General features: G+C 37.2%; 1 protein-coding gene across 5 annotated transcripts in view; it reads right to left on the reverse strand.

Moving 5' to 3' along the window:
- TMTC2 (transmembrane O-mannosyltransferase targeting cadherins 2) overlaps positions 1-23181 on the reverse strand; it is a 238626-nt gene that overhangs the window by 123729 nt on the left and 91716 nt on the right. For 3 of the 5 annotated variants that reach the window (XM_053942254.1, XM_053942255.1, XM_053942256.1), the window contains exon 2: positions 16658-17228. The exons of 1 other annotated variant lie outside the window; for it this stretch is intronic. In XM_053942254.1, the coding sequence (XP_053798229.1) occupies positions 16658-17228 (571 nt within the window). Of the gene's footprint in view, positions 1-16320; positions 16357-16657; positions 17229-23181 lie in introns of those variants that run through there. One more of the 5 variants, XM_053942258.1, reaches the window with a different exon arrangement.

Consider the following 23181-nt stretch of genomic DNA (forward strand, 5'->3'; position numbering starts at 1 on the left):
TTTAGTCACAAACTGGAGAATCTTTCAGCTAACTGATAAGCATGTCTCTTCATCCTGTATAAAATGAACTTTCATGTACATGCATAGGATTCAAACTTTACCCAAAACTGTACACTGACTGTTGGTTTGGAATTTCCATGCAAAAGCAAGAGAAAGGAAAATTATAAGACAATATAATGTGACTTGGGTCATAGTGAACCAATAGTCCATATGGAAAGGACTAGTCGGTTTTGAGCACTGCCTTTAAAATAAAAGAATTTTAAAAAATTAACAACAGACTGAAAACACACCTTCTGACAAATCCTATTCAGTTATTTGTTTCTGGATATTTTGAATGAGGAAGGCTTTGAGTATCAGTGATGAGGACTGAAAGAAAATTTTGTTTTCAACTTAGATGTTTCAGCAGAATATCTCCCTACTTCAGCCCTTGGGGAGTAGGAGTATGTATCAGCATAACATTTATGTATTTCTGGAGGAGTGCAAAACAAACAAACAAACAAACTTGTAAGCCATCTACACACATCTACACACAATTAGTTTGCAAACATCAGCATTAATGAAGCCTGCTTTGCCCTAAATGCACGTACCATGGCAAGAGACTTCATGCCCGATACAGAACTCAGAATGTGTTGCTGCTGCTTGGATTTCTGGTATCTAAATAAGTGCTCCTGAACTATTTTTCTCTCAGGGAAACGTGTCTTTATTACTATTACAATTTTAATGAAGCTTTTAAGTGCTTCACATTTGAGAACATTGTTCTTCTGTCAAATTGGCTTCTCCTTGACTGATGGACACTAAAGTAAGTAAGTAGAAAGGTGGGCAGAAATTCCAAGCATATTAATGCAATCTTTATGTCTTTTAAAATAACTTTACACTAAAACTAGTTTCTGAGACAATACCATCCAGAGATTGTTAACTTGCTAAAGATCTTCTGTGAGATAGAAAATTAGCAAAATTTATTTGCAGTTCACGAATATCAAACCTATTTTCTGTCACTTTATGATTGGTGCTAAATTTTGGCCTAAACAACATTTATAGCTAGGCTATAAATTCTAGAAGTAAGCTTGGAACTAACATCTGTTTGTTGAGGCCACTTTAGGAGGATACTGGGAAGAAAGTATTAAAAATGTTATTTTGTTGAATAGGTAGGGAGAAGTTAACACTGAGATGTCTAAAATTTCCAAGTTTCAAGTTTTATCAGGAAGAGTTTTGAAATTAAATTCCTTCTAGAGTACAAACTAGAACTTGAAGAATTAGAAGTGGAAGATATTCAGAGGAAACACAATTATGCTAAACACACATAATTGCCAGACATGGGGTTTAATAGATTTCTGTTTCTCTGACTCATAGCAAATTACCTGCTTCCAGTACTTGGCATCAGGTCTTTGGTTCTTAGAAGGAAGCTCCTAAATGTGTTGCCCCCTGCCCCTTCACACAAAGAATTATGCTGTTGAACTAGTTCATTCCCTTGATTCCTGGAGCCCTCAATGCTTGTGACAGACATCCTGGTACCCCTTACAGTGCTGGGCTGACAGGATGGTACTTTCCTGGTTCATGCTTGAAATGTGCTACCAGCAGTCACATGTGCACTTACAGATTACACATAGAACTGTCTGCTTATCTTTTCCCACTGAGTTTTTCTTAAGCTATCTCAGTGATGTAGATCTCAACAAGCTTTATTCTTCCTTGCTAATTGAGAAGTGCCCTGGGGTCTGAAGACTGCATTACAAATATAGTGATTGATCAACTTTCATTACTGATGTTACCTTCAGACTGACAAGTTTGGTTTTGAAGTGGTGTCATACAAAACATAGTTCATAAAAAAGAAGGCAGGGGACTTCAGCTTTCTGTAAAAATATATCATAACATTCACTAATTTTCAGGGATGATATTTTCCCTTTTAGGATTCACGGGTGGAGGAAGTGAGACTCCCCCGGTGCTTAACACATGTTTTTATGATGATTTACTTGACAGGAGAGAGACACAACAGTATAACTTTCTGAGAAGTTGATTATATCCAGAGATAAACAGTAAGATATTTATTTTATTGTATATCAGCATATTTACAATATGCTGAAAGTTCTTCAGCTTATCCCCTGACTCAAAAAAATCTGCTGTCATTCAATTGTCTAGGCATTCTAATCAGTTGGTAACATTTCCCTAAATAATAGTTCAGAGTATAAAGACTGGTCAAATACACATTTTTAATCTCTTCTTTCTAATAAGACACTCTACTAGACCTAGAGAGCAACATACATACTGTTCAGTCATACTGACAAAGTAGCTCTTCACATGGTTGAGAGATATGTGGGCAATTAGCAGATCTTTCAGGGTCAGTGATTTTTTTTCTACTTCATTTCCTTGCTGTGATTTTACAGATTATATATTTAGATAAGACCTTAAACGTTTTGGCTTTAATTTATCATTGATCACATTAAAACAAGAATAAAGAGTTGGGTCCCTGGGACAGTACAGAGCTAACATGAGAGCAATTGAGTTTTGTCTTTCCTGAAAGAAAGCCTTCTATAGCAAATTAACAGTCTTGGCACATGTAATTTAATAATGTTTAAGTTTGGCCTGTATTGTTCTTCTAAAGCAAATGGCTATTTTGCAGAAACTAGTTAAATAAAAGTCTTGTTCATATCTTGGCCTGATCTGTTGTATGTTTATGACAGAATCTGGACTGACAAATCTTCTAATAAGATTCTACAGATAACTTGTATTTACACCTCTCTTTCCTCAAGATTTACATTTTCATAGGACATGTTTCTTCTAACAAAGCATGAAGGTAAAGACAAGATCTTAAGATATCAGTCTATGAATTAGGAACACATTGCACTTCCACAATTTCTCTATTTTTTCCCCCTCCTGATAATGAACCTTTCTGATCTGGCTCTGTTCACACCTTATAAAAGGCTTCCATCTGAATTTGAAGGACTATTCTAACAACCTGGTGTAAGAGGTTCATTCCTTGCTAGAGAATATGAAAGAAAGTCCGTTCAAGAATTATGTTTATATTCTTCAATTATTTATAAATTAATGGTGAACCGTCATCATCATGCTAAAAAAATTTAAAAGCATCTAGCCCATAATTTTATGCTGTTTTTGTCTGGTTTCTAACTTTTTTTACCCATAATTATCTCATGTGGAGAAAATTCTGAAAAAAAAGTTTGGCTTTTAAATATTAAAATGTTATATACCAAGAAATAACTTCATTTTTGTATTATGGCAAAATGACACAGCCCACAGAATCTATTTCAGTGACAGCTTCTCTCCTAACACAGCAAACAGATATTCAGGTTGAATTCACTGATCCTTCTCTTCAGGAAGATATGGCAGGACATGCTTTCATAACTGGCATCTTCAAATTATTCCTCGTCTAACATCTGGTTTGTATTTTGCAACACCACCACCCAAAATTTCTTTACACAGTTGTCCTTTTTTCAAAAAACTCCTCACATTAACACCCTGCATTAGCACTTTCTCCAAACAAATTTTCATATCCATATTTCTAATCAATTTTTGTAGTAGTTCCTAAATGGTTGCATATATCCTCATAAAACACAGGACTATAAAACCTCTTTAATGCAATCCCAAGGGCAGTCTTTTGAAGTAACAGCTAATAGCGTAAGTTAGCAATACTTTGAAGCATTAAGTGGAAGAAGGAATGGCAAAGCTGTATCCTGACTTTAGGTATGGTAATTATTTCTTATACTTGAGTGTACAGGTGTGATCATTAGTTTTAGATTACAATTTCTCAGAAGCAAATCACTCTGATTTCTTAAAGCCACTTTGAAATTGCACATCATTAAAACTGGGTCCCCCTTCCAGTTCCAAATGTGTATTTAAGCTCAACAGAGCACCTGTTAAAAAGAAACATTTGGCATCAAAAAATTGCAGCAGTTGGACAAGGCACAAAGAGGCACAGGGGTTGAACACAGCATGTCAAAAGCAAAAAAAAAAACTACCCTTTTCAGATCCTCTGTTCTAGTAAAAGGACAACATACAGAACCACAGAATATGCTGTGGGGACCTACATATGGGAAGGGACCCACAAGCATCAGTATCACCTCTTAGCCCTGCATAGAATCATCCTCCAGAGTCACACCATGTGCCTGTTGTCCAAATGCTTCTTGAACTCTGTCAGGCTTGGTATTGTCACCACTTCCCCAAGGAGCCTGCTGCAGGACCCAATCACCCTCTGGTTGAACAACCTTTCCCTAATATCCAACTTAAACCTCCTCTGACAGAACTTCAGGCCATTCCCTCACGTCCTGTCACTGGGCACCACAGAGAAGAGATCAGTGCGTGTCCCTCTGGTTCTCCTCATGAGGAAGTTCTAGACCGCAGTGAGATCTCCTCTCAGTCTCCTCTGGCTGAACAGACCAAGTGACCTCTGCTGCTCCTCATATGGCTTCACTCAAGGCTCTTCATCATCCTTGTTGGCATCCTTTGGATGCTATCTAATAGTTTAAGATCTTTCTTATATCATGGCACCTAAAACTGGCCCCAGCCCTCGAGGTGAGGCTGCCCCAGTACAGAGCAGAGCAGGACAGTCCCCTCCCTTGCCCAGCTGGCAATGCTGTGCCTGATGCACCCCAGGACAGGGTTGGCCCTCCTGGTTGCCAGGGTACTTACACCTAAGTAGGCTTTCACCAGGAGTTTGTATTTCTGCAATTAACAATTGGATGTAGCAGCCAGCTACTGGCAGAATATATCAGCTGCCAAAAAAACCTACATATAGAAAACATGACAGACTTAAATTTTTGCAACTACTGACGGTATCAACAGTGGGGGGAAATAAGGAAACAAGTTACTTATTTCCTTTAATGAACAGAAAAATTAGCTTCCTTAACAAAGACTTCTAGTATTTCCAGTTAGAAAATTTTGGAGCCGTTTTGCTGCATCTCTTCATGTTGACAGGCTTGGAAGAAGTCTGCTGATGTGAAGCAGTATGGCTTTGGGACTCACAAAAAGGTTAAGCCTGTATTTTCAGACACATACATTTGGGGTTCTTTTAAATACTTTTTTTTTTAAAAAATACTAGCATTTTAAATAATTTGTGCATCATAGTAATATAACATTTAATCAAAATACTGTAACATGCCCAGAGGATGAAACAGCAAAGCAGTGCACCTGACAGACAGATTTATAAAGCTCCCCCTGAGGGCTTGAAGCTATCTGCTACACTACAAGCAAAAGAAGTAACTGTATTAAAACATGAATTTATTACCCCACAGAGGCAGTACATTGGTTGCTAACCACCAATGTCATGGAATGGAAGGTCACATATCAAAAAATATTTTCTAAAATATCCCTTTGCTTACTCTGCCAAAATTTACAAGAAAAAGTACAAACACTGCATGCAATAAGGACAAAGGAAAGGAGCTCTAGTATCTGGCTGATAAGAACAATTCTGCTGATTAATACAGAGATATTTGACCTGTATAGGTTCCCAAGTTTTGATACATGCAAATGTCCAATTAATGCACTTTTTTTCCACCTTTACTTTCTCCCTTTTTTCCTTATAATCTCAGCAGATAGTCCAAAATTTGGACTTAAGTAGGAACTGAAATTCTTTCATTCTAAATATCACAGGGAGAAAACCAAACATTTTAATTAAGATTAGTATAGACCTGAAGCTAAAAACACTGAGCAATAAGGACTAAGTCAAAGAGCACTGTCTTCATTAATAAACCTACTAATAAATCTCTGCTGCTTTAGAGTAAAGTTTTAGTCTCAGACTGAATTTATTTCCATTAGAAAACCTGGCTATAACTGAAGATACATCTGGCTATATCTATGCCAGTTAGCGCTTACACAGACATACCACCTCCTTACTCGATGTAGATCTGCAGTCACAAATAAGAGTCAGGCAGATTAACAGTGAAGAAGCTACACTGACACCTGTATCTTCAGTATTTCACCTGATGATGCCAGGGGTAACTATCAGAGCACTGAGGAACCATCTGGGTATTTCAGAGCCTTGGAGACCAACCTGAGAGCACAAGGACATATGAATCCTTTTCATTTCAGTTCAATCACAGATTGTTGACAACGTGGCATACCATGAGCAGGGCAATGCCAAGGCAGAAATGGTTATTTAATAGGATATACAGCTAATATAGTACCATATATATGGTGGTCTATGCTGGAGTGCAAACAATTTTCTGGTCTGAAAATAAATAAAAACCCACCTTTTTAAATCCATTGAAACCACATCTTCAAAATACATCAACACAGACCTATCAAACCAATAATTAAAATATAAATAGATATTAATTGTGTTTAGTAGTCTTTTTTTTTTTGTTGTTTTTGTTTTGTTTTTGTTTTTTTTTTCCCAAAAATTTTGGGTTACATATAGTACCTAAAGTGTAACTGCAGGTAAGAAGTAGGATTATAGATATCAAGTAATCTGCCACAACTTCAGCCAGGACACAGTTTTATCTGAAAGTGTCCTAACATCAATTAAGAAGCACAATTTTGAGCAAGTAAGGAATTTTCCTTCCCTTTTTTCAAACTTCAGTATTAGAGATGAAATCCTGAAAAGATTTATTCTACAGATCTGCAAAACACAAAGCAAATTAAAACTTTTCAATGTTTACCTCTAAATTATTAACACTTCCTTCTTATTTTGAAAGGTCTAAGATGACAATAGTGCTAACTTATTTTGACTACAAGGTGTCCTAACAAAGAGAGGGTTCATAAATACTTAAGTCAAATTATAAAATTAGCAGATATGTACCATCTCGCCAGCCTCAAACTTTGTGCAGTAGTATCAGTCTAGTATGATGCAGCCAAGGGTCATACCCACTAACCTTGCCTTTAAATCCAGTTTTGCAGTCTGTATCAAGGTACCTGAAGTCAGCCAGCTTTTACAGAAGTTGACTGAAAAAAATTAATTGTACTCTTCCAAGCAAAAATGTCACTACTAGAACAAAGATATATAGAGGGGGTGTGGTTGGGGTTTTTTTGTTTGTTTTGAGGCAATTTTTTAATTCTGTTTTTTTTGGGGAGATTTTTTTTTCTTTTCTAGCTTGGTGTTGGGAGGGTTGGGTTGATATGGTATTGTATGTATGCAAATCAGTAAGAGATCGGAGGAGGTGCAAAGAAAGGAAGGTAAAGATATATATTATACAGGTTCCTCCTAGCTGAAAGGTGTTTCAAACTGGGATAAAGATACATAGTTGAGTAATTTTTGTTATGGAAGAGAATATCCTTGGGATTTTCTTTAAAACTAAACAGGATTGCATAATTATGGAACCTGGTATCTTTCAATCCATATTCTCAACCAGAATTACCCACAAACTATCAAGTTCTTGGCTAACAGCTCAGATCAGAAGAGGTAAAAATGTAATTGCTCAAACAAAGAAACAAAGAAAAATCATTCCACAAGATCGCTAACTTTCCACACATTTCAAACTACAAACAGCCAAAAACACCATACATGAAATAGTCCAAAGAAGTAAGAATTAAAGTTTAAAAAATAGGCATTTCTTCTGTTTTAAAATTTGTGAGAGCTATTTTGTGGTGATGTTTTGCTACTTTTAATAAAGTTTTAAGGAAAAAAGTTTCCAAGTATAGAGATAGAAATATAATAAACATATATTTTAGGGACAAACCATAATCCCAAAATCCCTACTAAATGAACACCGCTATTACTGCAACCTTCCTTGTACTCTACAGCAGTACAAACTGCCCGAGATACTTTTAAAACATGCAGACTAAAACATGCAAAAAATTTATCCATAAACCCCAAAGTCGTGTTTTCTGGGAGAGGAAGAATTTGCAGAGACTCAATACAGTTCTAGCCCCTCTTTTCCCTTGCTCTTTCATTGCCTTTATTAACTCAGTATGTCCCTACACTCACTTTAAAGACTTTGTTGCTATAGGAATTTATTTCCAAATTTTATTGTCAAGGAAAAAACAAGATTTTGGTGATTAAATGTCACAGAAGCTCTGACTTTTGTACAACCTAATCAAATCTACAGCCTTAAAAAAAAAATCTGTGTATGTGTTTGAAAGTCTTACAGTTCTGCTCATAAAAAAGGTACATATGTTCTACCTGGCATTTAAATGCCAAGTACAAAAATTCTCTCTCCCTTCCCCCAAAATCTTCTGGATAATTTTTAACATAATTTCCACATGCGCACTTCCAATTAGTTTCCTAGAAACTCAAGAATAAAACATATTTTGTTTTCCCTTTCTCCCAGTGAAGACTACCCACAGTATCAAGAGATCCTTCTCTTCTATAAGTGACATTCAAGTTTAGCGACACTGGAAATTCACCTTGTAGTAATTGACCCATAAAGACGGCTACAAAATTGCACATAATGGGTTCCTTCCCTCCCCATAGCTAATCTATATTGCTGTTGGGAAAAAAATACATGCAAAAGGCACAAAATATTGTTCAGCTCCTCCAGTAAATATGCCCAGAAGTGTTTGATGTCTTCTATCACAACTGGCTGTTTCCACTGTAAATTTCATACACTTCCTCCCTTTTTAATATTGTAACTGTGTACATAAGTCAATGTTTAGTACCATTCACTAAGAAAAAGCATGTATGTAATAATTAAATCATTACCATTAAAATAAAATTGAGCATAAGCCAGAAAATTCAAAATTAAACCTATCATCAGAAAAATTCTCCCCTGTGGCTTGGGGTTTGTCTATGGTTCTGTTCCTTCAAAGGAAGTTGTCTCAGGTTCCGAACCAGAGCTCGTGTTCATGTACCAGGAATGGCTCTCTCTCAGGCAGGACTCTAAGAACACAACTGAAAATGCAGCTCTAGAGAATAGACTTGGGCAATGCTGTCAGAGGACTACAGTGCTGAAACTTAGATGACCACAGTTAAGATGCTCAAAAAATCAGGAGCCTGACCTTCACACTCCCAGCAACCTTATCTTTCCCCAGGGTGCTGAGACAAATTGCTGGAAGTCAGAACTCAGAGCATCCAGAAGCTGCACCTGCTCCCTAATCTATCTGATTCTGATTGAGACCATACTTCCAGGTTTTTCCTCTTCTGACACTATTATTGTATGTCTTGACTTCTGGGAGCAAGAGGTTTACCTTGCTATTTATCTGTGATTGACCAAGTGCAATGGGTTCATTAGGTAAAGCTCATCAGGAGCTACAAGCAATCCACACTTCATCAAACCAGGACATTTAGGTGTCTAAACATGACATTAAGAGGCCAATTTAAAGTACTTATGATTGAACACACAGGCACTGTGTGTTGGCTTGTGTGGCATTTAACAAACACAGTCCACACTTGATGAATACAACCATGAATGCATGCATTTTAACCATGGCACTAAACCAAGGTTTAAGCAGAAAGGCATAATTCCTGAGGCAAATCTGCACAAAAGGAATTACACCAGAAAATGTTTAACTCATTAAAACATCACTAAGCTTTAGCACTGTATGGTATTTCTCCCATTCTGAGGCCAGTACCTGGTCAACTGACCCATGGGAGAAGCAGAGACAGAGGGGAAAGGAACACGGCTTTCTAGCTAGTGAATAAATGGAAAACTGAAGACTGGCCAAAGCTACATATATTTCTTATCCCTCAAAGTTTGCAGAAACCCAATTCCCTTATCACAGCATAAAATACATTTAAGTATTAAACATTGACTAACCCTACCAAAAAGCATGAAATTTAACTATTCTTTAATATTGATATCTTAAATAGGATTTTTTTCAGCTTCTGGGGAAACAGTTTTACAGATTTTCTTTAATTAGGAAGCTAACTAATCACTGAGATGAAGAAAACCCTACTTCTGTAATAATGCCTAATATTCTGAAACTCAGTTGTTAGACAATATGATAAGCTTGGTGCTTTCAATAGATTTCTTAAATATTATGAAAACATTAAAAAAATAGTAGAGTAACAATTTCTGATTGATATTATTTGCAAAGATTTTGTAGAGTCAAAAGTAGTGAGTGTCCCAATAGCCTGCAATTAAAAACCACGATGAAAAAGTCATGCTGTTGACGTCAGTAATTGGCATGTAACCTCAGAACGAAAGAAAAGTGCTAACAAAAACTATGCAAAGCCTGTGGAAACTTTCTTACCTTGTCCCTCTTAAAGAGATCCCTTTTAAGCCAGGGAGAATGTGCTGGTTTTGTCTGGGATAGAGTTAATTTTCTTCAAAGTAGTTAGAATAGGGCTATGTTTTGGATTTGTGCTGGAAACAGTGTTGATGTCACAGGGATGTTTTAGCTATTGCTGAGCAGTGCTCACCCAGCATCAAAGCTGCCCCACCAGCGAGGAGCTATGAGGGGGCACAGCCAGGACAGCTGATCATTGGGACGTTTCAGACATACAGCATCCTGCTCAGCATAAAGATCTAAGGGAAAAAGCAGGAAGGGGCAGATATTCAGAGTGATGGTGTCTGTCTTCCCAAGTAAGGGCAGTGCATGATAGAGCCCCGCCCTCCTGGACATGGCTGAACACCTTCCTGCCCATGGGAACCAGTGAATGAATTCCTTGCTTTGTTTGCACACACAGCTTTTGCTTTACATATCAAAGTACCTTTACCTCAGTCTCTGAGTTTTCCCCTTCCCCACCCTAACAGGAGGGAGTGAGCAAGCGGCTCTGTGGGGCTGAGGTTAAACCACAACAGAGAAGAATGGAGCAACACAGCATACTTCGTATGCTACCATGCAGTATAATCTTATGGAGGACTGAAGACAGTAACAACCTTTCTCTGCCAAACTAACCTTTCTGGTAAATTGAAGGTTCTCCACAGTTCCGGTAAATATGAAAAGCTGTCTCTCTTTTTTTATTTACTTATTTATTAAAAAAGACTTTGCCTTTTTCATCCTTCTAGAGGAGCATTCTCAAATACAGGCTCCTAAATATTACTGTGGACTTCAAGTGGATAGATAAAAGTAATGGGGATTTTCATGGCAATTCCAACGGAGACATGACAGATTTAATGTTAAAATTAAATGCCAGTGTCAGCAACTTCAGCATCTCGATTCTTCATTTTTCACAAGATACAACTCTGATTAATTTGCCTTAAGATGCTGTATTTCTGTCATATGTGATCTGTTCCAGTGGTTTAAATCACTCCATGAAAATATTTTCAGGAAACAACAGCTATTTATACATATTGATGTCCAATTCAGTACCACTCCACTGACATCACAGGGACCTACAGGAGATCAATATCTCTGAAAAGATAGTGAAGGCCAATCTTGCTTTTCTTATTTCAGGATTAAACAGAAAAACAGCAAGGAGCTGTGGGAACTACAGGAAACAGCAGTATTAGCTACTTGAAATTGTCAAGGGAGCAGTAAACTGGAAAAAGCCTATTTTATCTAGGAAATATCTGGTGGGGGGAGTGATGGTCAAGACCACACAGGCCTCATGCTGTTGCCATCCAGCAGAGTGAAGAGAAAAGCATCAGGCTGGCTCATTTCCAAATATGAGCAATGTATGCGCAGGCACATTTGTCTCACTGTTTTCAGCATTTTGTACAGCCTTAAAGCTGAAAGGAAAATTAACCCCCAGCTGACTACTGCAGAATGAGAGATGCTAGGGATAAACAGGGCCCCAGCTGGCAATGAAGCCCCCAGTCTCTTCCACGGTACTTGAAATGCTAAGGGTTACCCAGCCCACAAATGCAATATTTAACAGCTCAGTACACTTGAATATGCGACTCTTGTTATACAAAATAAACCCTGTGAAAGGTCAAGTCATGTTTTGAAGCTGTAAGTTATTTATTATTTTTAACTGGAATAAAAGCAGTCTCTATGAAAAGCATATTTATTAAATATCTGATTCCAAGGATGAAGTCTGTCTGCTTCCCTAGCCTGCTGCCCTAACAGTCTAAACACTGTAAATACTATACTTCAAAGACATGGAGACAAGACTGGACCATGCCCACCCAAAAGAGAAATAACTTACAAAATAATAGGCTTCCAATCAGTTGTGCCAAAATATCAAGACCTCTGGGTAAGTTCAGCATAATAAATTCCTTAGATGGTGGAAAATGAGCAGAAAATAAACCATCCAGTTGGATTCTAAATAATGATGAAACACTACTGCAAAATAGCATAGCTTGCAAATGGAGAAGAGATGAGCAATAAGCAACACTGACTACTACATTACTAAGGCTTTAGAGCTCCTCAGAAGAGAAGGATAAACCTGCAAATTTAAATCAAGAGCAGCATTTTGTTTTGACATTGCTTTTCAAAGCACAGTAGTTCTAAAAGTAGTAACTTCAAAGACAAAAAAATGCAGAAAGTGGCCTACTTGAAGTTTAGAGGAGTGTTCTCAAAAAATCAGTAGCTTTATCCATTGCCCAGCAGCATATCACCCACAATTAAGACCGTTCCAAGATCAAAAAGAAAGTAGAGTTTTATAAAACATGGTTTGGTGGTTGACGACGTCATCCATGGAGGCCCCACGTTTACATCATTACCTTAAATAAAATATAGGCCTCTAATAAAATTGCCTTTTACAAACCAATGCTGTTATAATAGCACAGGAGGCTAGATAATGCATCCTGCAATCCAGTTTGTGGTTCATGATAAGCTATACACCAATAACTAACTCCACATGTGGGACAGACTTCCTGGAGGGGGATTTAATCAAATATGTGATGGGAAAAGATACATTTTCTTATTTTGGTATAACAAACTCCTGGTAGGAACAATATGTTGATCTGGTAAAATGTTACTGTATTGTAGCAGTGCAATATTAGCTAGTTTAGTTATTTCTGTTTGTATACATAAGCCACAGAGAAATAAATACTTTATCATTACTGTTATATTAAAAAATGAGCTTTAAATGCATTTGCCCATCTTTTTAATTGCTAATGTTATTCAGATCCACTCACTTTAAAAAACCCAACAAAAAAGCCAAGCAAACAAAAGAAAACCTAAAAAACCCACAAGATGAAAAAAGAGCAGCACAACAGGGTTTATATTAGCTTTATACTATTAATTGGACAGAAGACTGTTGATTAATGCTTCTGCAGAAGACTGTTGATTAAAGCTGAATATTGCAAACACAAAACAATTAAGCCTCTGTATTTGCATATTTTTCTGTGATAGCAAACTTGATCACAGTTCTCTCCCATATTCAAGCTCCCAGTCCTACACCTCTGGTGGTTTTACTTGCACAACTCCAGCTGCTGACAGGTGCAATCTCTGATACCTATCACACCTGACAACTCAATCAATCTGCATACATGCTATGCAACTTACACTGGAAATTACTCAAGGTCTAGAATCCTGAAAAATAAAACAAAAGTCCAACTTACTTCCACAAGGTATGCTTTACCCCAGCAGAACATCACTTTTTCAATTACTCTCATTTCAGACAACTCATTTATGACTGCAATAAATACAATTCCATCAAAATCTTTTGACTCAAAGACAGTGAATACCTTCATGTCAATCAATCAGAATAAAATACAGCTAACCAAATGAAATGGAGTCCAGACTGACAACTTTTCCAGACAGAGTGAGAGCATCACAGGCAGACAGGAACACAAGACCTGGCAGCAGAAAGAAAATCAGCAGCCAAGTTCTAGTGAATAACCAATACACAGATGACATAGAAAAGAGGTGGATCATTTAATAAGTGGTTACAATATAAATTTTTAAGATGCTTCAAGAATAGCTTCTAAATAAGGGGTAGCATTAATCTGCTCAGCTAGTGGTCCAGCTTTGCAACTACCTTGTTTAGAAGCCCTGCCAGTCTACTCAAATTGCACTGGGATGTTTTCATTCTCTTGATGTGACAAATCAAAATGCATATGATAACTGACCTGTGTAGTAGTCATCATTTAATACCATTGGATACTTGGCCCAAGGATAAAAACACAATGGAAAAAAATAGGCTTGTCATCCAATACCATATCCTACCATCAGCTGGAGCATTCTTCAAGTTGCTTGTACCAGTTCATACTTTCCTGACCATCCTGAAGATGGTCAGTAGTTTCACTATTCTTTAAACATAAATAATTGTTTATTTATATATATATATATTGTATATTCTGTAAAATGTCATCGTTTTTAAAATTGAAAGCCATAGTCTGGCAGCATATAAGCCCAGGTCCTTAACCAGCCACTCTCTCAAATCCATCTCTCTCCATCCCTTGTTTCTGTGCCCACACTGCATCTTTCCTCTTACTGCTAGTCAGTACAGCTATTTGTAGGGCAATGACAAGGGCTGAATATAACTGAACTGATTCAGCTTTAAAGTAACTCCTAAAAGAAGTATCTGAGATATTTGCGGTGAGGGGTGTGGGGCTTAAAGGTTATTTTTTTACCTGCATTTCCTCTCAGTTCAGTTTGCAGCACAGCCTAGGAAACAGCTGTATCAGCTCAGCTGGACAGGGCTGAGCTAAAGGTTAGGCAGACTGAAAGGGATAGGACCTTTCTACTGTTCCATTACAAAGCATTCAGATACTGCTTACTTAGGTAGTACAGCCTTGAGCTAAGCAACTTTTAAATTATCTTCCTTTCTTCCTTGGCTCCATTCTACACTTTTGCCTTCCAACACACTACAAAAGACTACAACTTTTTCCTCAACTGACATGTTTGATGTGTTTTTTTTTTTCCTTTCTCCTGAAGCTGCCCTCCCCCAGTATTACACTAGGAAAACATGAAGAACAAATTACAGAACAGGGACATGGACACAATTCTTTCTAATTTTTCAGGCTGAGCAGCACTCAGCCTGAACATGTATGCAAGAAACATGCAGCCTAGTAATTCAGTGAATTAAAAAATGAATTTCTGGCCAATTAATTGAAATATTCGTATTTTCATTCAATGTAGTCTCTCCCCATAAAACTGTTTCCAGCAAAAATCAAATCTCCACAAAGATCTGTAACCTACAAAATACAGAATTACTATTTCTAGCATTATAGATGAAAAAATAAATTTTCAAAACCATCGGTTTTCTGTCCAAGGCAACTTTGATGCTGGGTGCAAAAAAACCCCACAAGCCAGGCGTCCAAATTTAGAGCTCCACACCTAGGAAGAGAGACCTCGTGTTCAAAAAGTTAGAATGTGGAAGCTTGGATTTTACCTGTGTCATTTAGGTCTCTTCTGGACCAATTTTACTCTGGTCTGGTGTGGAAAAGGAGGAAAAAGGTGAGAACAAGCTTTTCTCAATTAAAATATCAGAAACATCTGCAAAGATTTTGGGTTTGAGCAATGTTTAATAATAAAAATTTTCTAGCTGTTCAGAATTTTCCATCATATGAATGTTTTTACAACTGTTTAATTCCATAGGATAGGGTAACACTTGAGTTATTAATTAAACTCCTTGAAGCACTTGAAAAAGTCTCATCTTTGTGCCTTTCAGTATAAAACCTGCTGCTGCTGATGTATTTTTAGAAAAAAATAAATGCAACAACTTCATCAGTTTCCTATTTGTTTCTGCTCAGTGTTAGATGCACAATGTATCATACACTATTTGGCTACTGACATTCAGAGATCTTACATATGTCATTATACATGAGTAAAAAAACCTCAAATATGTGCGTATATATATACAAAATTATTCTTTCCTTTTCCAGGAAAGAATTTTGTCAGAAAAGAGCATAATAACCAAGTTAACACCTTAGAGAAGTTTAAGAGGAAACTAAAAGTGACTAGGTGTTTTGGTTTTTTCTTACCCTACTACTTTCCTTTTATATTACAGCTATATAGTCTGTACAAACAGAAATTATCACTGCTTTATGATAAGCTACAATTTCTTTTCAATTCATTTGGAAGAGAAAACAAAATTTTCAAATCAAGGTTTGAGATAAGCAAAGCAATGAAACAAAATACATTTTTGCAATCTACATCTCACTGAAAACTGTGACAACACATGTCCAAATGAAACACTGCTGTCCTTTTGTCAAGACAGTATTTTTCTGAAAAACAGCCATTTCACTAAAAATAAAAGTACATATACTCACCTTACTCATTTGTACAGCAAATGCTGTAAAGGACTCTTGATTTTAACTGAGGTTTCTGGGTACCACTAAAATACACACAGTTTTGTGAGTGGGAAGCTAGGGGATTTGCCAAACTTGTTTGTCTGCTTTTTTTACTTGTTTGTTCTTGGGGAAGAAGTTAAAAAATAGGAAATACTTATTTGATTAAGGCAATAATACTAGGGGAAGGAAAAAAATATGTGTCAAAGGCATGCACCAAGTCATATGCATCTCTGTTAAACTAGAACAATAAGAGTTTTATCTTTGCCTCAGGGAGCAAAACCGATGGTATCAGCTGCCGCACTTGCACGCACTTGCACGCCTGACCAAACTAAGCTGAGTTTGCAAGATACAAGAGGATTAGAGCACTAACGAATTCCTTGCAAAAAGCAGTCAGATATCCAGTGCTCGACTCAGATATCCAGTGCTTCACAGTAAACAGAATGAAGGAGCTGCTGGAAGTAAGGAAAGTAATTGAAGAAAACCAACCCCAGCATCGAGTCATAGCAATGGCTAATAACACATTGCTTAAACAAAATGTAAAAAGACCATACTAAAGCTCTTGAAATGTTCTTTCAGCATTAAACATCTGAGCTTATTTTTGGGAGTTGACTAAACTACTAAGAATTATTGTGTACTCAAAAACACATTTAGCACCTGTTTAATAGTGAATGGTGCCTCACAAAAAGCTTACCACAAAGGAGACTCACCTTGTATAAAGCAGAAATGATCTGATGCATTTTCAGTCGATGAAATACAAATATATCGTATACAGCTGAAATGGCCAGAACAGTCACTCCTTGCTCCTTCCACAGCATGCTGCATCCTGCACATAGCCCTGCTCCCAAGATCCAGCCCCAAGTACTTGGTGAGGAACCTCTGGTAGAGCAGTGCTTCACGTAACACATGAGGGAAAGCAGAAAGAAGAGGCAGGCTCCAATATCTGCCCTCCCTACAATCCCTGCTACGGCTTCCGTGTGGATGGGATGAGATGCAAACAGCAGGCCTGCTATCAAGGTCCAGTACCCATCGCCAAAGAGAATCCTGGAGAAGTTTGTGAAAAGGCCAGTGACTGCTGCATGTAAGAGGACATTTACAAGATGGTAGCCCCATGGATCCATTCCCCCAACAGCACGGTTAATGCGGAAGGAAAGCGTGCAGAGAGGTCTGTAGGACTTGTGGCTCCCACTGTGAGTAAGCAGGGTCCCCCAAAAGTCATTGTAGAAGATATGGATCCACGGCGTGTCAGGCAAAAGGTCCTGGTTTGTCTTGATAGCTCGACTATAAAAGACAAATAAAAACTTCATTTTAACAGAAGAAAATGGCTACAAATGAAAGGCTGTGAAAATGCAATCACACTGCTACAAATTCAAGTTTTGAATTTTAACAGGATGTGTTAAAAAACTACATATCTGTTGATTTCCTTCTAGAGTAGAATTTCCATATAAATTGTCTTTTAAAACATTAGAAACAGACATTACACTGTTTCTGTTAAATTAAAACACCCTTCAGTGCCATTTTTCTGAGTCTAACCCAGGACTAATCAGTTAAGATTTGATGAGTTATAATTAAAATGTAAAAGAAATATGAAAATCTTGAAAACATTACTGTTGAAACAATGGATCCTCCGGTATATCAGAACTAAAACCACAACTGTCCTTTTATACTGGAATTTTAATTTAGATTTTAGAATGGATTTTGCTAACATAGGTAAACAATAAGTATAGAAGTCGGTAGGAGTGTGCAATGTTCTGCTTCTGGACAGGGCCTTGTATAATTGCCTTGTGCACATTTTGACTGACAACATTTTCTGCAACAACTTGCTGAAGATAGACAACAGAATATTTCACAGATGAAAATACACTTTCTTTTCCAATTTCTTGTATTTCCAATTGAGGAAAAAAAAACATTTTTACATTGTACTAGCTTATGAACTCAAGTCTGTCAGCCTGATTAGAAAAAAAATGCTCCAGTTTTCAGCATTTATGCTTACAACCACACTGGCAAGAACTCATGCCAGCCATTAGCAGTCCCCAAGTCTAATTCGTTACTGTAAAAATCTGTCTCCTGTAGTGTTTGTACAAATCCAAAGACTTGCATTTAAATTTATGCAGTGGGAGAAGGTGTGAGACTTGCTTAGTGCAAAGAGATGACTAGAATTTAATTAGTTACTTGTATTTAAGCAATTATTTAAACATGTGTTGTTGTTACTACTGAGCTTAAGTCATTTAGCATTTATTTTATTAAGGTAATTAAGAATCCAGCCAGCTCAAGACTCTTCTATTCAAAAAACCAAACAAGAGAGATGATTTTTATTTCATTCTCTCTTCAAAACCTCTATCTGTCTTACCAGAAAATATCCTCCTATAATTAATAGTTTTTCAATTCAGATGAGGAAGGAAAAAAAAAAAGGTGTGAAACTCAAGGCCACATTTAAAATGCATGACTAACTCATATTCCAAGACTCCCGTCACATTCTCCATTTCCTTAGAACCTGTAAGCAAATCCCTTTTTTTTTTTTTTTTTTTTTTTTTTTTTTTTTTTTGTGGTATTTGTTTCAGGAATGTTGCCTTGTTCTGGGAAGAAAAATGCTCAAAACAGATATATACTGCACCACAGAATCTCCATGCTAATACTCCAAATACCACACAGCTCAGCATTTCCATTGTCCAGAGCATCCTGCTGTAATGCTTTCAGACATGCTTTCTCTCAGCAAGTCCTTTTGTCTCTGAGAACATAGAGGTTATAGAGAGGTCAGCCTAAATCCTTTAAAGATCTGATGATGCTTTTTAGAATATTTGAAAATTTTCATTTTGACTTCTGCTTATGCAGTGGATCAGGTTGCCTGTATTTGTTTTCCCAACCCCACACACATTTTTCTCATTTTAGGTGAGTCACAAAAGATCACTGGAAGAAAACAAGATTGTGGTTTCCACATTATTTATCTTGTCCTTCTGTGTTGTCCTTTCTTGAAACCTAATTCCTCTGTTTGTGATTCCTTTTGTAGTGTAACTCCCAGAAGTACTATCAGAAAACTAGGAATTTGGCAAAAATAAAGCAGGTGTCATGCAAGAAAGAGTCCTTTCTCTGAGAAAAACATAATATATTAGACGACAGGCAGCTAAGAATGGCTATCAAATGTCAGGATTTAGAGTTGAAACCCTGAACTGCAAAAGTGTTTTTTCTTGGGGAAACATAAGAATGTAAGCGGCAACAAAATTGCCAGCACAACCACCCTCCTCTGAGGCAAAGCATTCTTCTACAAAGAGCACAGACAGTTCCCAGGTTGCTCCCAAGAAATGGTAGCTTTTAGTATTTAGTTTGCCTTTTCTCTAAGGTGATAGTTTTCATGCAGCAGACACTCATATTGAACTCACCCCCACCAAAATTAAACTGTTTGTTTCACAGAGAAACCTAGTGTACATTCCAAAGGCATTCGTTCAGAGCTTTAGCAACAAATTTCATGCATCCTTGATCCTTTTCTGTTTAGACCTGTTCATATTAAAAATTAAAACAAAGAAACAGACAACGAAAAAAGCCCTACACACAACAAAAAATCAAAACGAAGCCCTGAAAATACAGTACTGATCAAACTGTATTTGGGTACAGATTTCAGCAGGCAGTTCTACAATACTCCTAGTTTCTTGTGCATGTAAATGCAACAGATTCTAGTACCTGCCCATCTGCATGAAGAACACAGAAGCTGACAGTTCCACCTTACTCAGTGTTTAGTCACATCAAATGCTGTATTTTCTACAGATCAAAATTTTAAATAAAGTTAAAATTTCTTTCTGTATGGTTTCCATATGGTTCCAAGGCCATTAATGAGCCTTGACAGCCTGATCCCCCTCCCAAGGTTCCCACACCCTGCCCACAGTCCCAGGACCTCATGTCAGGTCTCCGAAGCTTTCCCCAATGCTGCCCAGGGCCCAGGAGCCCATGTGAGTCTCCCAAGGCCATCAGCCCCTGCCCCAGGGACACCTCAGCAGGGCCAGTCTCCAGCTCCCCAGGCCCTACCCTGACACGTCTTGTTGAGCTAAACCTGTATCCCAGCCTGTCCCTGCCCCCAAGGAAGTGCCCAACGCCCAGGGCTTGGGCTGCCCTCGCTCCTGGCTGTGGCAAGGCTCTGTTTTTTCTCTAGTTACTGAATCACCAAGCCATTTACCCTGCTTGTTCTCCAGTTCTAGCAGAAATTCTGAAAGCAACACCTCCTCACACTCTGGTAGCAGTGCCAGCTTGTCTCCAGTAAAGCCTCCTGTGCTAGCAGCCACCCTCATTCTCTGCAGATAGAAAATTATATTAATTGCTGGCTCTGGAAAAGACTCTGGGATAAAGGAAATTACAAAATACTGTATTAGCCTTGCTTCCAGTTCATTTGCAGTTTATCTTGAGGTTATGTCCCGCAAATTAGTCCAATTTTGCTAATGGGCATAAGAGAAGCAAGTCATCATTCTTTGACAGAGCTGCAAACTCCGCTCTCACTAAAAGGCAGCAGGTCACCTGAGAACGTCTTTTCTCAAAATTCCAACACAACTGGTATTTTATTTCCAAGCAATCTCTGAACAGGGTTGCACACTCAGGCAGGGAACTTGCTTTGTTCAATTTGCAATGCCTGCCCATTTTACACATCCCAGGAGAATGGCATATCTTATTCAGTATACAACAAATGGACATGCTGGGGGCAGGGGGAAGGAAAGGAATTAGATTCAGTTATCAGTTCTTCAGAAACAGAAAGCTGAAGAAAGACAAAAAAATTGTAAAGACAAAATCATCATTTCTAATCCACTTGAAACAATGCTTCTGCCTCCTGCCATAAATCACATATTTGCCACAGGTCAGTACATACTTTGAGCACGACTCACTGAGTTTTTATTCATCAAACCCAAAAATGCCAGAGGTACAACCATTCACACGTGCACATATACACGCATACGCACACAAAAAAATTCCAGATGTTTTCAAAATTAACAACTATATCTATCCTAAACTTCTGTGCTGGTGTTAAGCTGATCCAGGTGTTAACACTAGGGTAAAAAAACATGCGACATTCTAAAGTGATTTAACGAGTTAAGCCTTATATCCAACTTCAATATTGCTAATGATCCCCATATGCTGAAAATTACCATCAGCATTTGAAACAGACAACATATTTTAAAGGAAAAGGAAAATTCCCAACTGTGCATGCAGGAAGCCATTGACCAGACGTCTCTCACATAAAATAGATAGTCAGCGATGGACTTGCAAGATTGAATATGGAGGTTCATTGTTGTTTTTCCTCAGTAATTTTTAAACAGTATTAATTTAGTGCTTTTTTCTTGAATAACAATGGGAAAACACCCTAGGGTATTTTTACAGTGGATGAATTAATAAGATACCCTAAGGATGCTTTCAAGACTACATGTTACTTATCTAGACAATAAGACTGAAAACATAGCCAAGAGCCTACTTGCTTAAGTACAAACAGCTTCACATCCCCAAAACACACAGCAGCTAAGTAAATCCGCCAGACTGCTTACAGGTTGTTAGGCAGGTGGTGGTCAGAAAGCAGGGAAGTAGAGCTTGTCATACTTGCCTGCAGACTACTATATATATATATATATATATATATATATATATATATATAGTATTGACAGGATGAAGTAGAAGTCAGAAAATAGTACTTAATATGCAGAGATATCTTAAGAAAATAATAAGCTTAAGTGCATAAAAACACATTCATCTAAAAGTTTAATTATAGTCTAGGAAACTATCTGCTGTTCTGGTAGAATTCTGGTGACAGTTATGTCTGACACGTTGTGTATTAAAGTTCATCTTTCTCAGTTGTTAAAGTGGAATTTACCTTCAAATCCAGCAGGTAATAAAGTTTTACCCATGCCACTTCACAAAAAAAAAAAAAAAAAACAAAAAAAAAAAAAAACAAACAAACAAACAAAAAAAAAAACCCATCACAAACAACAACAAAAGAACACCACCCCCTAAAAAAGCAACACCCAAAAATAAAATCCCAAACCATAAGCCTCTAATTGTATATCAACTAGGGACACCTGCAGGAGACCACAATCTGTGCATCCTCTGAGTTCCAAGTTGCACTTTTTGGTTTGTCTCAAGAAAAATTGTTCTTAGGTGAATCTCTAAAGAAAATCTAATAATTACGGTGTTTTCAGAAAGGAAATACTTGGCAACAATTAGGTAATATAGGACCCTGAGGTGCTAGATGGCTCAGAGAATGGGTCTATACATACAGATTGATGGAAACACCTAGGATCAAGTTGTATTTTAAACTAATTAAAGGAAAACAGAACATCACAAAAGGGAAATTAGCTTACTAGAACTTTATATCTAGTTAATTTCTGCCAATAATATGGTCCTTTCCTAATTGTATAGAAAGAGGTGAACTCAGAGTTTCAACACTGAAGACAACATATAGTTTTAAAATAATTTTCCTATCTTATGTAATTACTAGTGAAAGGTATTAACTCTATAGAGAGTTAGTACAGGATCTCTGGAAAATATGTTAACAAATGATAATATTAATTCTGTATTTTGGACTATGAAAGTAATTCTACAGCTGACTTCAGTTTAGGACTAGAAGAAACAGGAGCTACAATTAACTAGTCTATAAATACTGTTTTATTTGTAAAACTTTATTGGATAAGATTTTCCTGAATTAGATAAAAACAGAGTGGAAAGATGTATGAGACAACTGTAACTATACCCTTAGATGATTGCAACCACTGCCAAAAACAAAGAAATAAAAATACTAAAGAAAACAAAACAGTAAAATCACAGGGAAAAACAGTAAGAACACAAAGGTTATAGTCTTATACCACAGTATAAAGACACACAAACTTTTTAAGATTTTTCTGTACTGCACTATGTCTTTTAAAGAAATTGATCTTTTAAAATAAGCAATTACTTGTCCCTTGTTTATTTCCTTCGATTACTTTATCTGCTGTGGTTTGACTTTGTCTGCCAGTGACTGGCTATGATCCAGCAACCCATCAGCTGCACACTTCCAGACTTCATAATTTTGCAACTAAAGATGCAGGATGTTATTCAAAAGAAGGAAGTGGTGGCAATGCTTACATATAATACGGAATGCTATTAGGAATTGCTTTAACTACACTGAAGCATGCTACATCTATTATTTTCTTATTGACTAAGAGAGCTTTGAAATCTTTATGTAACTATAAGTTCAAAACATTTTGGTTACAAGAAGGTTGAGATAGCCTTA

The sequence above is a fragment of the Vidua chalybeata genome, chromosome 5 (genome assembly GCF_026979565.1).
Source record: "Vidua chalybeata isolate OUT-0048 chromosome 5, bVidCha1 merged haplotype, whole genome shotgun sequence".
Classification (NCBI taxonomy): Eukaryota; Metazoa; Chordata; class Aves; order Passeriformes; family Viduidae; genus Vidua; species Vidua chalybeata.